Raw genomic sequence first — 14553 nt, 5'->3', positions numbered from 1 at the left:
CCATATGTACAGGGGGCACAACAATCATGTCCATTGATTGCGAGAGAGTTTAGAATTGTGTAGGGAGATCAGGGATGTGTTTAAAACTAGTTTAAGTAATTCCATTAATTGAGACTGAGCAATTTGTTGTGTTTAAAATCAAATAATTTTAGAATATTCCATTGGTTATTCTTTGGGGAAATGCAGCCATCCATTATTCTTATCTCTCTTCCTCATCTTTCTCATCCTGTTTATTCCTTTCCTTTTAGCTTTCATGTCTCTCTTAGCATGTAATGTTTATTGCAGGCTGTATAACTGATGAGATCTGCCAGAACTTTAAAATGCATAATATTAGGTCGGAAAATAGTATCATATTATCTGAGTTACCATCTGACGTTTTTGCTAAACAGTCGCCACTTTGGTAAATTGCTGAGTTTGAGTTCTGTACAATAGCAGGTGAAGAGCTGAAAAGGGGTGACCGTCAGGGTAGAATTTGGGCGTATGCATATGATTTAGTTTTTAATTTGCATTGTGATGTACAATATACACTGTTTTCTTTTTTGTCATATGGACTGTTTGTTTTGTTGAAAAAATGTAACAAACCCTAAGGGCCAGAAACTCCGCTAGTGTAATCTGGTGTAGCTCCATTGAAATCAGTGGAGCAAAACCAAGTTTCACCAGCTGAGGATCTGGCCCACATACTTTAGGAATAAGAAAAAGTAGTATCAGATATCTTTAACAGATTACATCAAAGGAATTACCAAAATATTTCTTGGTAGTTCAGTGGTTGTTTTGGCCTAGTAGCATGTGTGTTTGTAATATAATTGATTTAATCATATGATCCACACTGATGTATATCGGAGCCCACTGTTTAAGGAGTAGATATTCCAGTATAAGCCTTTTACATCACTAACTGTTGGAAATCATTAGTATATAATAGCCACTTAGGGACATATTAGGGTCATATTTATATAATACATTTATTTCTCTCTCTCTCTCTCTCTTTCCCCCCCTCTCTCTTTCATATCCCTTACTTATTTTACACGTCTAGTTTGTTGTATTCTGTCCTTCCACCATCTGTTGCAAATGAACTGAGACACAAGCGTCCTGTGCCAGCTAAGCGGTACGATAATGTGACCATTCTCTTCAGTGGCATTGTTGGATTCAATGCATTCTGCAGTAAACATGCTTCTGGAGAGGGAGCCATGAAAATTGTTAATCTTTTAAATGACCTTTACACAAGATTTGATATTCTGACAGATTCACGAAGGAATCCGTTCGTTTATAAGGTAAACATGAGATTTTTCAAAAATTTACCCTGTAACTTGGCCATTGCTACTGTGTTGCTGTAAAGCAGTGTCATAAAATAAATATAATCACTGTTCACTCCACTGAACATTAGACATTTTTACAACTTTGGTATGGGTTTAGTCCTCAGTGAAGAAAAGAACATGTCCACTACATGTTTCAACAACATACAGAATGAAGAACTCGGATTTGGAGCTCTGCACATTTGAAATAAATGCATCCAATCATTAAAATAAGTACTTTTTGGTAAATAAAGGTAGAATAAAGAGACTAGTAAAATAAGATGTTAATAAATGGATGGTGAACTCTTCAACCAATTTTAAATAGGTGTGTGCATGAATCTCCAAGGATGTGTTAGGAATATAGAAAAGGCTAAGGGAAAAGTATTTGAAGTGTCTAGCAATCTTAAAAGAAATACCAAAGTAGCTCTAGCTTTATGAAGCACAAGACAATTAAATAATTGCCTAACGTATGTTTTGTTAGGTGGAGACAGTTGGAGACAAATATATGACTGTGAGCGGTCTACCAGAGCCATGCATTCATCATGCACGATCTATCTGCCACCTGGCATTGGATATGATGGAAATTGCAGGACAGGTTCAAGTAGACGGAGAGCCTGTACAGGTTAGTATTTGTCCAGGATACAGTAGAGAGCTGTTGAATTTTTAAAAAACCTACCACTGCAATACAATAAATTCAAAATCCAGTCTTCACAAGTTTTATTATTGCTGGAAGATTAGCGATCTTTTCAGTGATATGAAGAAACAGAAATATGTGTGATATGTGTATCCCCTTCCCCAAAACCTCAAAACATTATTACTGTGCTTACCATTCATAAGGACCAAATTTTGCCCATGGCCATGTATGTTTGCCTCCCATTGATTTCAGTGCAAGCTCCGACTGCCCATCTGACTGCAGTATGTATTTGCTTGAAGCACAGTGTACAGAATGATAGTGTTCTCTCACCAACCCATTTTGATTCTGGTTCAGATTCACCAGCCAGCATGGGAAAATCTTTCATTCTACAGCAATGTATGTTTGCACAGGCACTTGTTGAAATGGAGAATGGCAATACTGTGACTACTAGAGGTTACATTTGGAATTAACACAGAATTAGAGGTCTTGTAATAATCTCTCATCTTCAGAAAAATAACCACTGGATAAACAGGTATATCTCCATGTACATGAATGGAGTTGCCCCTGCTTCCACCAGTAGCTAATTTAGCCCTGTGTGTTTTACTGTATTTGTGAGCATAGAAGTGGAGTAGGCCTGATTTGATGCTCTGCAATAACTGAGAGGTCTTTTAAAGGACTTAGCCTATTCTTCAGAGTGAGAACCATCTTTGCTTGTAAGCATCATGTCTGTATGAAACTGAGACACAAACCCCACTGAACAAATGCTAATACAACTTTTGCAGGGTTCTTTGAGTGTATATAACTCATGATTCACTTGTGACCTTTTAATCGTTGAAGAAAATCATTATATATTAAATGGTTGGGATCCTCCATAAGTAGGAAAGCCTGCTGGCTCATGTTCTTGTAGATTTTGAGCTGGTTGTCACACTGTATGAACTGGGCTTCCTTAAAAATGTAATGAAATAATTGCAAGATTTTCCCAGTTTCCAGTTAGTTTGTATATGTACAGGGTATCATGGAAAGGGACAAGTTCTTAATTCTGAGTCACAGTTTACATCATAATCTGTATTGAAAAAGGTAGGACAGTGCCTTCTACTTAATTCAATAACGGTTTAATTTAATCAAAACAGGAACCAAACTGTTTGTTTTTAAAATAATATTACTCCCACCCATTATTTTGATTACTTTAGGCATGAATTATGGGTAATTCAATCATCATTTATAGAAAGTGGCCATTTGTCAAGGCTTCCAATGACTTCATTGGAGTTACTCATGATTTACACCAGTGTTCCTGAGAGTGGAATCATGCTCCTTGTTAGCAAAAATAGAGACAGTTCTGAATGCAGCATAAATAAAATGATCCCACAGAAAATTTATTTCAACACGAGATGGGCTCTCAATCTGGAGAAGCTCCATTGGCTATACTGAAATTACTTTGGATTTATGCTGCTGTAATAGAGAATTTAGCCTGATAATTTCACCAAAAAGTTATGTTCAGACATCATTATTAACATTATTAAGTACTATCCTGTGGTATCCTAGATGTGCTCTGAACTTTGGTGATCATATAGATAATGGAATTAGTAATTAATTTCAGGCAATGGATTTGGTGAAAGGAAAAAGGAAGACACTCTATCGCCCTTTCAGGTGTGTTCACACTTGTGAGATTTTTAAGTTACGTATCTGTGTGCTCAGTTCAGGTTAAAGGTTGGCATTTATAAATACTGTATGAAATATGTTAGACTTAAAAGTTGCTCATTGCTCTCAGTTTTAACTTCAAAATCCTTATGTTCCTTTTTTAACAAGAAAAATATATATATATAAAAGTCACCTTGTGTCCTGTGCACCTGATATGTAAACCTGTGTTTGAAGTCTCCTGTCGCAGCACATGTAGATGGCTTAAGTAACATGCACAGTGGCCAAATTCTCCTCTGAGTTACACTCACAAGTCATTAAAATCGATGAGTGTATTCTTGTGCTCTTTCTCTGGGGAGTGCAACACAAAACTCACAGCCTGGGCAAGGAACTATGGTGACATGAAGCCACCTTTGTGTCCTGCTACAGAGGCTGAAACAGCACCTGATGTAATTTAGATAGCCCTGGAGGGTTCCTGCGATTGACAGTGCCACATGGAATCTCCCTAACAGCTTCCACTGTGGCCTGCAGCCTCCATCCCCCACCACCAGCACACTCCTGTCCCAGGATTTGTGGTGTTGGCCTCATAAGAGAGTTTGCAGTAGTCTCATTCAGTTCCAGTACCAAGAGAATTCTTCTTCAGCCAAATCTATAAATGTGATCCACCGTAGTCCTTAGAGAGGTATTTTTCTTGTATGAGGGCAAAAAGATGTGCCTGTGTGATGCCCTTATACTTTGAGAAAGTGGACCTTATTCTCCACTGCCTTGCACCTTGTGTCGTCATGTACACCTGTGCAAAGTGGGTGTAGAATGCTACCATTCTGAATGAATAGCATTTTACACTCACTCTGCACAGGGGTAAATGACTACACATGGTGTAAGGCTGTAAAGAATCGAGATTGGTGTATCATAAAAGATAAACTCCAGCATTTAGAAAATGCATGATACATGTATTTAGTTGGAAACATCAAGTGAGTAAAATTGATATTGAACTATAAAACATTCAGACTTCATTTTTCTTGTTCAAGATAACAATAGGTATCCACACTGGGGAGGTAGTTACAGGTGTCATAGGCCAAAGGATGCCACGCTACTGTCTCTTTGGAAACACTGTTAATCTAACAAGCAGAACAGAAACCACTGGAGAAAAGGGAAAAATCAATGTTTCTGAGTACACCTACAGGTGAGAAATGGAGAATCCCTTGTTGATTATAAGAATTTCAAAAGAAACAACTTTATCAATGTACCTTTAAGATAACTTTCGAGATGATAGTGACAATCCCACTCCGCATATTATAGCACAAAATATTAATGAAATGTGACAAGTTGCATTACCGCGAATTACTATTTCCACAGGAAACAATGATGATCAACCACAGGAATTTATAGTGAGACATAATAACCACCTTGAGATATTATTGAGGTTTCCCCAAGATATCTTCCTCTCGGCTTCCCAAGAATTCAGTCTGACTCCAGTCGTGTCACTCGGGTTTCTTTATTTGGCCTACAGCAAAGCGACACTGAGTTGATCAGATTCAAGTGTGTAGGGGATTGGTATAGGGCTTACCACACATCCAAAGTTTCGCAGCAAGCTTCTTCCTTTATATACATTTACACATTTCATTGCATTTAATATACATTACATTACACGTTTTGGGATTGGCTTGGTTACTTTGTAGGAACCAATCTCTGTACAGAATGCTCTGTACACTTACTGTCCATGTACAATTTAATCTTTTCCCCATCTTACGTTCCAGGCTTATTTTATCCATTTTTATCATGTCCATTGTAAATGATTCCCTGGGTGTTCCCCCTTATCTTAGCTAATACAGACATTCTGTTTCCAGCCTGCTGATCCATTTACTTTCCTAATTCTCGGTCCCAAGAAATGAGTCCTCACCTATGTCCAATTACTCATGTCAAGCCAGGCCTACAATATTGCCTGACAATGTAATTAATGTGTCCTCAGGTGTAGCATGTTTAATGTTTTCTCTCTTTGTGTGCACGTGTGTGTGTGGCTAATCTAATGTTTTAATTTCAGGTGTCTTATGACGCCAGAAAATTCAGATCCTCAATTCCACTTGGAACACAGAGGACCTGTTTCCATGAAGGGTAAAAATGAACCAATGCAAGTTTGGTTTTTGTCCAGAAACGGTACAGAGACAGAGGTATGACTAACCAAAGAGTAATTCTTTTTTAAAACAACGCATAAATACAGCAAGTTTAATCTAAACCACTGAGAACCATTTTCACTTGCAAAACTAAATGTTTCCAATGAGAAATGAACCATTTTGTAAAATGTTGTTACATTAATGTGTTTACTATCTTGATAGCAGATTAAAGGTCTTGATTATTTATCTTTGCTATTTATGCATTCCCTAAAAAAAATACTTTTGTATTTTTTAAAAAAGTCCTTGAGGGAGTGCCAGCTGTTTAAATATTTATCTCTCTCTTCGTACAGATTTCTCTATTATATTAGACTTCATAATATACAGTACATCTATTTAGTTGACATGTATAGTTAGTGCCATTTGAAAATTCTCCATTTGCCTGCCTGCAGTGAGTGAAATACTGTAGTCTCTCCTAGTTTTAGATGCTAGTCCAGCAACTACCTTTGTGTAGGCTCCCTATTGAAGTCAGTGGGGTCCTGTGCAGGCACGGGGTTCTGCCTACCACAGAGGCTGTTGCATGATAGAGACCTTAATTTAGGAAGCTACAGAAAAGCACAAAAGTGATTTAAGAGCCTGAGTTTCATTTCAGATGTGTCTTAGGCAACAATGTCTACATTCCTTTAAAAATCCAGGCCCTAGCAGCGTAAGTCTCATTCAGAGTCTATGGGACTTTGACTCCCAAGTGCCTAAATCTCTTTTGAAAATGAGACTTAGGCTGTTAAACCACTTAGTCACTTTTGCAAGTTTTACCCACAGTTCTTATTGCAGGTATTTGAGCAAGCAAATGTCGACTTTTTAATGGTACCAACTACATGGCGATATTTCTTAGTCCAGGGCAATATACTTCAGGGAACAGTCTGTACTTTCTCTAGAACACTTATCTATAGTCTTTAGAACAAATTCTTTGACTTTTGTGAATATTCTGTGTGCCAACTTTTGATGATACTTTGCTAGTTGTCTTTTATACCAGTTGCAGAAGATACTATAGTTTCATATGGCTCCCTTTGAGATCCATATTCAGAGGTAAAAAAGGTTTTATCAAACCCACGTTTCCCTTTTTTCTACATTATAAGCAATAGAGTTCCTATTTAACAAAGCATATGTTATTTTTAAATGTAATGTTAGAGAGGAATGCACAGCCAGGTGGGTACTACCTGCTCCAGCCTGGGCACATATTTAAAATAGATTTTAAAAGAGTTATTATATCAAGGCTGCTGCTGATATTAATAATATTTAGTATTTACATTGTGTAGCAATTCTCATCTTAAAAGCTTTTTATTAACACTAACGTATTCAGTCTCACAACCCCCTTGGGAGGGAGGTAGGGAAAGGATGTGTTCACTTGGTAGATGAAACTGATGGCTCTTTCCTCAACCTTGGAAGATGAAAGAAAAGAGCCCTTAAATGAACTTTTCATCCTTCTCTCTCTAAAAAGTTTCATATACATATATACTCAAGGACACACTGAACTTTAGATATTCGTTACTACTGTGAGCACTTCACAACTGTCATCAGACTTTGCCAGTATCATGAAAGCTCAGTGCATATTCCTTCTGCACTCTGCACAACTCCATACACAATAGTCATAAGCCACAAACAGAAATCGGTCAACTATATTTATATTTTATTCAGTATTCATTGCTTTGGACTAGCTCTTTTTCTTCAGGGAGGGATGTAGCCTGTTCTTTCCAACCACCCCTTCTCTCTGGTGCCAATCCTGGAAATACTCACACACCTGCTTAACTTTACTACCATGTGTAGTACCATTGATTTCAATGCGACTATTCACAGCTGTGAGGTTAAGCATGTGTGTAAATGTCTGGATTACAGGCTTTATTTGGAAGCTATAGATATTAGATATTTTCAGGTGCCTTTGTAAGTTAACACACCTGAAAATATCCAGGAGGCATGCAGTGTTGTAACTGTCTTGGTCCCAGGATGTTAGGGAGACAAGATGGGTGACTTTTACTGGACCAGCTTCTGTTGGTGAGCAAGACAAGCTTTCAAGTTTTACAGAAGAGCTTCACATATGAGAAGAGCTCTGTGTAAGCTCAAAAGCTTGTCGCTCTCACCAACAGAAGTTGGTCCAATAAAAGATATTACCTCACCTACCTTGTCTCTAATATCTAGAAGGGGACATTCCTGCATATTACAAGGAGTGAATCATTGAATCATTTAGAAATTAAAAAGATTTCTTAAATTAACCAGACCATCTTCCTGCCAGTTGTTCCCTCCAATACATAGTGATCCCTCCAATATCCCTCCAATACAGTGAACTTCTTTTTCCCTTTCATTACCTTTCCATTACATTTCCTTTCATAACATAAGAAGTAAATGTTTTCAGAAAGTGGATAGAGATTTTAGGCTGAACCTTAAAAGGTGCTGAGTCTCTGCAGTGTCAATAGATCGGAATGGGACCAGTAGAGGTTCAGCACTTCTTAGCAGTGTCACCCACTAACATAGTGCAACATAGTTACCACTTAGGGGGCCCTGATTTCCAAGCCCCCATATTTGCTTGCGTTTTGTGTTCTTTTTCTGTTCTCTACTTAAACACTTTCTTCTACTCAGCAATTTTAGGATTGCATCTGAACTGAGCATTGGCCACAGTAGCTCTGACTCTTGTTTTGCTGTAGTGTATTCCCTGGTTTATATGTTTTTAAAACAAAGTACAGCTGCAGCTTCACTCCTGAGAGGCAGGTTTGTTTGAAAAACACAGAACTAGGACTACCCAGTTAGTAGAAAGGCTCAGGTATAACTTTTTTTTACCTTTTTATGGTTCATAACATTCCAAAAATGCTGAAAATCAAACCAAAGTAATGGGAATATGGAATAAAAATATTGATTACTTAATATAACATCCACCATGTGGGAGGTAGCTGATGCAAATATAGCTAAGTTCCCTCCAGACGCCTCATACCCCATGTTTCCCATTTTCAGAGACGCTTCACTTACTCCTTACACTGCTGGTTTCCCAATCTGACCTCCGACATTTTCCCTCCGCTGACCTCAGATACTGCAGCATAAATGGTTGGAGGCACTCTGTGATTGGGGTAGTCCTGTGCCTTCACTGTCACAAGGCCCACAGAAGCCTTGGACAGTCAGGGACAAGCTAGGGCAACCTGCCGCCTAACTGATGCTGATTTGGAGGGATGAGAGGATGGTGGAATTGCCATAATCCTCCTAATAAGGCACCCAAAGACGAGGATCCTGGCACAACAACGTCTCTGCTTTACTGTGCACAGTTTTCTTTATGTATAATAAAGCCACACTGAAAAGTATCAAACTTATTTTGTCACTGCATGTCACGTTACTGCTTCAAAGACAATCCCTCATTTCTCAAACTTTCCTTACATGCACTCAAGGAAATAAAGCCAGATGTTTACTGAGCTGGGGGGAAGAGGAAGAGGACGCTGGATAGGGTGCAGTGCTATATCCCAAACAACTTACTGGTCTGGTAGTAATTACTGATGATTTGTGGGCATTACTTCACTTTGCATTTCTCATTTGCCTATCTGTCCTGCCCGGAAAGTATCATATTCACTGCTTTACTCCAGACGCTCTTGCTGTTGTTTGCCTCAGCTTTTGATATTGTATTTTTGCTGTGGGTGTTTATTCCAAGCCCTTTTTTGCGGATCATGTGACCTTTCTTGTGTCCTAAACATCAGATAGTTCTGAATAACATTATGCAATGTGTGTGCCAAAGCTAACCATTTTAATCTGGTGCTTCTCATATGTGCTGTTCGTCTTCATCATCATTATAAAAGCTATTCTATTAATGCCGTCCATTTTCATTCAATATGCCATCATGGGGTATTCCATTTCCTTCTGGGAATAACAGTCAACACACTGTGCTAATTAGTGGTGAGAAAACAACAGCTCTTTTGCTGTTATTGTACAATTTCCACCTGTATATACTACATATACATTTTCTATATTGAAAAGAGGGGGTTGGTTGTCTAATACTGCAATTTGAATTGTGTGTAAATGTAATTCTGTTCAAATGCTGCTCACTTGCTGTGTATTTCTCATTGATTCATATTAATTCAATGCTGACTTGTGCATAATAGATTGCAGGACAATTTTATGCCACTTATAGTTCTTTGGTTCTTTTCCAATAGACCATAAACACTGAAAGGCACACTGCTGGGACAAGGTTGTTTTGGTCTTGTTAGCTTTCAGAAGTGATACTGTTTCAGCACTTGGAAGAATATGATAATATTCTGGACAACAAGTCAGGAATAATTAGGTTAGCTTCAGCGTAGAAGGCGTTCCTGTTGGAGTAATACATTCATTCTTAGCTCAATGATATTTTCTGAATATCTGCTTTATACAATTATATGTTAGTACAGTGCAATTACTTTTGTGTACAAAATAAGTTTGTCTATATCTAGTATATCTATCTTATCAGCACAAAAATATATGTATAAATGTTTCATGTTAATGTGTAAAAGGAACCGCAATAAATTATTTTTTCCATTGTTCTTTGGAAAGTTTATTTCTTCAATACAAATAAACATCTGAATATTACTGAATATTACTATTACAAAAATATCTTCTTAATTCTGGTATATGAAGTCTGAATTTGAATCTTCCCATGCTGCCAGATGTCACTTAGGACACGAACAAGGCTCTGCCATGCTTGTCTATCATTCTGTTTGCTGGAATGGTTACCCCACTGTGTTTCTAAAACTTAATTTTTTTTCTGAGGATAGGTTATTGGTCTATCGTTCAACCCACAATTTGGAGGACCAGAGGACTGTTTTTCATCTGGTCCCTCTCTGCCCCATGACATGTCCAGCTTAGGTACCCTTACAGGAGTTGAAACTCCTGCCAACATAGCTCACAGGATCACTGGAACACACAAGCCTCCCCACCATATCAAGATGCAGTCCCCAGGGAAGGATTATACAGAGTGCATTCTTCAGCTATGTTCTGTACTGGGGCTCCAACCCTGCAGTCAGTGCCTGTATGGGCACAGGAGCCTGACCCTGTGGAACTGGGTACAGAATCAGGGCCTTAGATTAAAGTAGTGCTCAAAATGTGTAGCTTCTTTCCTTACAAAAAAGTCAATGAGAACATTAAATGCGTGCACAGTCATTACTTTTGGTACATTTAAACAGTAAGTAGCAACCTAAAATGACATTTGGTGACAATGAAGGTTGTGTGAGGATGCAGCTCAAAATTTTAAAAGCAAGGAAATTAGAAGTTAAGTGGCAACGCTTGTACATACTTTTCCACTTCCAGGTTGTCTATAACTGTTAATAACATACTCCAACACTCCATAAAGCTGTCACTTCCATCCTCCACAGATACTAAACATTGCTCTCTTTAAGCTCTGAGCATAGGACAAGAAGCAATGGGCTTAAATTGCAGCAAGGGTGGTTTAGGTTGGATATTAGGAAAAACTTCCTAACAGTCTGGGTAGTTAAGCACTGGAATAAATTGCCTAGGGAGGTTGTCCATCACTGGAGACTTTTAAGAGCAAGTTAGACAAACACCTGTCAGGGAAGGTCTAGGTAATACTTGGTCCTGTCATAAGTGCAGGGGACTGGTTCAGAGTTCCATTCCAGTCCTATGATTCTGTGAAAAGCAATATGCACTCTGATGTCATCAAACCTGCACTCTAACACAAAGCCTTAATATTGACCTTAGCAGTGTTCAGACAGTATAATTTCCTAAATGCATGTTGTGAGATGTGCTGAGCTGTTGATATAACTGATATAAAAGCACAAAAGGTCACTATTAAATTTTTGCATTACACTGAAAGTTTAGTGAAGTTGGGGTACTATGAAAAATTCATATAGTGCTCAAAGTTTATGTTTTCTTTATTTTTTTGATCATTTCAATGAGAGTTTATATATATATATATATAAAATCGAAGTTTAAAACTCCAGTGACACTTATCTCTGTAACAGAACCAATCTACTGCGGCACCATAATAATAGCTCATATGTAGAGAGTGTTTTTTATCCCAAAGGAACCTGTGCAATTTAGATACTGAACCACTTTGGTTACTAAAATTGGTCTTGAGTTAAATGTTCTTCTCAGTTTTCACTAAAAACTTCTACAGTTACTTGATTTCTTTACCTATGTTTCATTGCATCTTTTATTTAATTGGTTTAATGTTTTTTTCACTTTTAAATGATATAGTGGCATCCAGTCTAAATGATATGAGGCAAAACTACCAATGTTTGTGTCATGGTGCCTGCAGTAGCTCACAGCTACAAGTGCCAAACTTAGGTCAGATTGGTGGTCTATTCTATCATTAGATTTCACTAACCCAGTAACAAAAGTATACTCCTGGATCACTGTATTAGTTTTACCATGGAGTCACAGACAGTCCCCTGATGCTGTCTAATTTCTCTTGTCCATCAGACAAACCTGACTTGATGAGGAAAGCTTATTAAAACCAAAAAATCACATACTTTGGGTTCTTCCAACTCCAAAGGATAGGTTACAAATCCCAGGTCACTGGATGCTTCTAAAGCTCACACCAGTGACACACTGTAGCCAATTTCTTTAGTAAACTAAACTAAAGATATATTAGCTAAGAAAAGAAATGAGAGTTATTAAAAGGTTAAAGCAGATAAAATACATTACAGTTGGGTCAGAATTTGTAGTCCAAATGATAGCAGATAGTCTGCCAGTCTCTTCATAAGGTCCTCTGGGCTTCCCAAAAATGTTCTTTGGGGACCTCTATCTGTTATCTGGAACACCCTTTGACAGCATTCAGATGAACCAGAGATGCAGAATCACTCCCAGTGTGCCTTTTTATAGTTGAAAACAGTTTAGCACTGTGATCCCAAACTGTGGGGCAGGGCACAGAGGAACGTGTGGGGGGGGGGCATGGCGGGGCCCAGGCCAGCCCCCACAAGGGTAAGCAGAGGGAGGACCACCCTGCCCTGCTCTGCTCCCAGCCCTAGTCCGGTCCCGCCCCAACCGCAGCTGCAGCCCTGACTCCACTCCCAGCCCCCTACCCCAGCTGTGGCACTGCTCCCGACTGCAGCTCAGCCACCGTTCCCTACTCTCGGCCACTGACTCTGGCCCCCGCTCTTGGCTCCCACTCAGCCGCTGGCTTCTGGCCCTCATCTTGACCACTGGCCCCTGTTCTCGATTCCTGGCTCTGGCCCTCAGCCTGGCCACTGCTCTGCTCCTGGCCGAGGGATGGGGGCGTGGACATATACTATTACTGGTAAGGGGGGGCAAGAGGAAAAGCTTGAGGACCACTGGTCTAGCATGTGTTTTCATTACCACATGGGTCTCACCTTGTTGACTAAAAGCAGACAAAGCCTGTGTATCTTCTATTGTCCTCATCATGACCCATGCTTAGAAGTCAAAGTTCTAAGGCTTCAAGTCCAGTTGATGAGTCATTTAGAGATAAGGTAAACACAATGTGATAGCGAAGAACCATTCTTCATTAGATTTTATCCATGAAGTAACTTCACATCTAAATCTTTAAATACAGGCCTTTTGATCTAATGTTAATTAAGTAAAGTTGCATACATAATGTAAAGGTAATTACAGAGTTACAGGGCATGAAAAAGGATATAGCAACAAAAGGTTAATTGAGTTACACTAATATACATTAAACAGGAATTAGGTAGATGAAGACAAATACAATTAACATCTAATTTAACAAGTGCATTGTCTAGATATACAATAGTACCTTTTAACAGTTCTTTGAAGTTCATCTGTCAGAGAACTGGCATACTTAACACTTCTTTGAGGTCATGATCTGAGCTAGCTAGTTGCCAGTGCTACAGTTTGTGTCATAGACATAAATAAATAGATCCATTTGATCTCAGGGTTGTAAAAAAAAGTCAAATTAGGGGGAAGAAAAGACGGGGCCTGAAACAAGGAACATAACTGATGTAATGTTTGATCTAATTGTGTTGTAATCTGCATGGGTCAAATACTGCAGTCCTTACTCAGGAAAAACATGGAAATCAATTTGGTTTTGTGCGATTTTTCTCAAATAAGACTGTTTCTACAAAGGATGTGGTCTATTCTCTTACAGCTGGTTTCCACTGTGGGAATCTGATTACTTTGGCTGCCTTTGATGTCTTCCTATCCCTGTTATATTATGAAGCAGGCAGTGTATTGCAGAAAAGGGGAGGAAAAGAGTTAAAACTAAATCCGAGTTTTTCAACAATTTTTTTCTTTTTTCTTCAAAACATTCTTTTTTTATACTGCTCCAGCTGGGTATATAGCAAAAAGAGGGATCAGATTATGCACAAAAATACAATATATTCAGTGGAGCAACTGGTCCTCAGAACTACTAAAAATTAGGCCCCAGGTGTCTCAGTTTGGAGTCCCAGACAGTCAATAGTTTTTGGAAAAAGTTGGCCTAACTTTTACTTTCACTGGATTCCCCATTTCCACTGACCCAACAGTGGTGTTTCTTGGATAATATACAGACATCGTTTACAGTACAGGACCTGAATTGTAAAGCAATGGAACCCATCAATAAAGATTCTCATTGGCTTCAGTGGGTTTGGATCAGGCCTACCTAGCCCAAACTGTCAGACCTTAAGCATTATCTTATGAAGAGTTCCAAGACTTCTGAGACAGTCTGATTATTTGGCACATTTGTGTTAAAGTTTTCAGGCTTTTCATTGAACTTTGGCCTGTGCAACTCTGTCAAAGTCTAAATTCAGACTTTTTGATGTGAGTGTATATCAGTAATACCTGGTAGCTAATTCTTCTTGTCATGCTGGCTGGATTGGGGGGGAGGGGGGGAGGGGGGGGACATTTATTATATTGTTTAACATCAGTATGTCAAAATCATAATAATTCATATGACATATGCTATGTCAGGTACTGT

General features: G+C 38.7%; 1 protein-coding gene across 2 annotated transcripts in view; it reads left to right on the top strand.

Moving 5' to 3' along the window:
- GUCY1B1 (guanylate cyclase 1 soluble subunit beta 1) overlaps positions 1 to 10210 on the top strand; it is a 61362-nt gene extending 51152 nt beyond the window's left edge. The window contains exons 10-14 of one of the 2 annotated variants that reach the window (XM_067551846.1): positions 1031 to 1268; positions 1771 to 1911; positions 4587 to 4741; positions 5600 to 5726; positions 9848 to 10210. In XM_067551846.1, the coding sequence (XP_067407947.1) occupies positions 1031 to 1268; positions 1771 to 1911; positions 4587 to 4741; positions 5600 to 5726; positions 9848 to 9901 (715 nt within the window). In that variant the 3' untranslated portion in view covers positions 9902 to 10210. Of the gene's footprint in view, positions 1 to 1030; positions 1269 to 1770; positions 1912 to 4586; positions 4742 to 5599; positions 5727 to 9091 lie in introns of both variants that reach the window. The other variant, XM_067551847.1, reaches the window with a different exon arrangement.
- Positions 10211 to 14553: the final 4343 nt, after the last annotated feature.

This window comes from Emydura macquarii, unplaced genomic scaffold, assembly GCF_026122565.2.
Source record: "Emydura macquarii macquarii isolate MOO-44397 ecotype Brisbane River unplaced genomic scaffold, CSIRO-AGI_Emac_v2 contig_1363, whole genome shotgun sequence".
NCBI lineage: Eukaryota > Metazoa > Chordata > Testudines > Chelidae > Emydura > Emydura macquarii.
The sequence above is the reverse complement of the archived record's forward strand: the minus strand, read 5'-3'. Positions and strand labels throughout refer to the sequence as shown.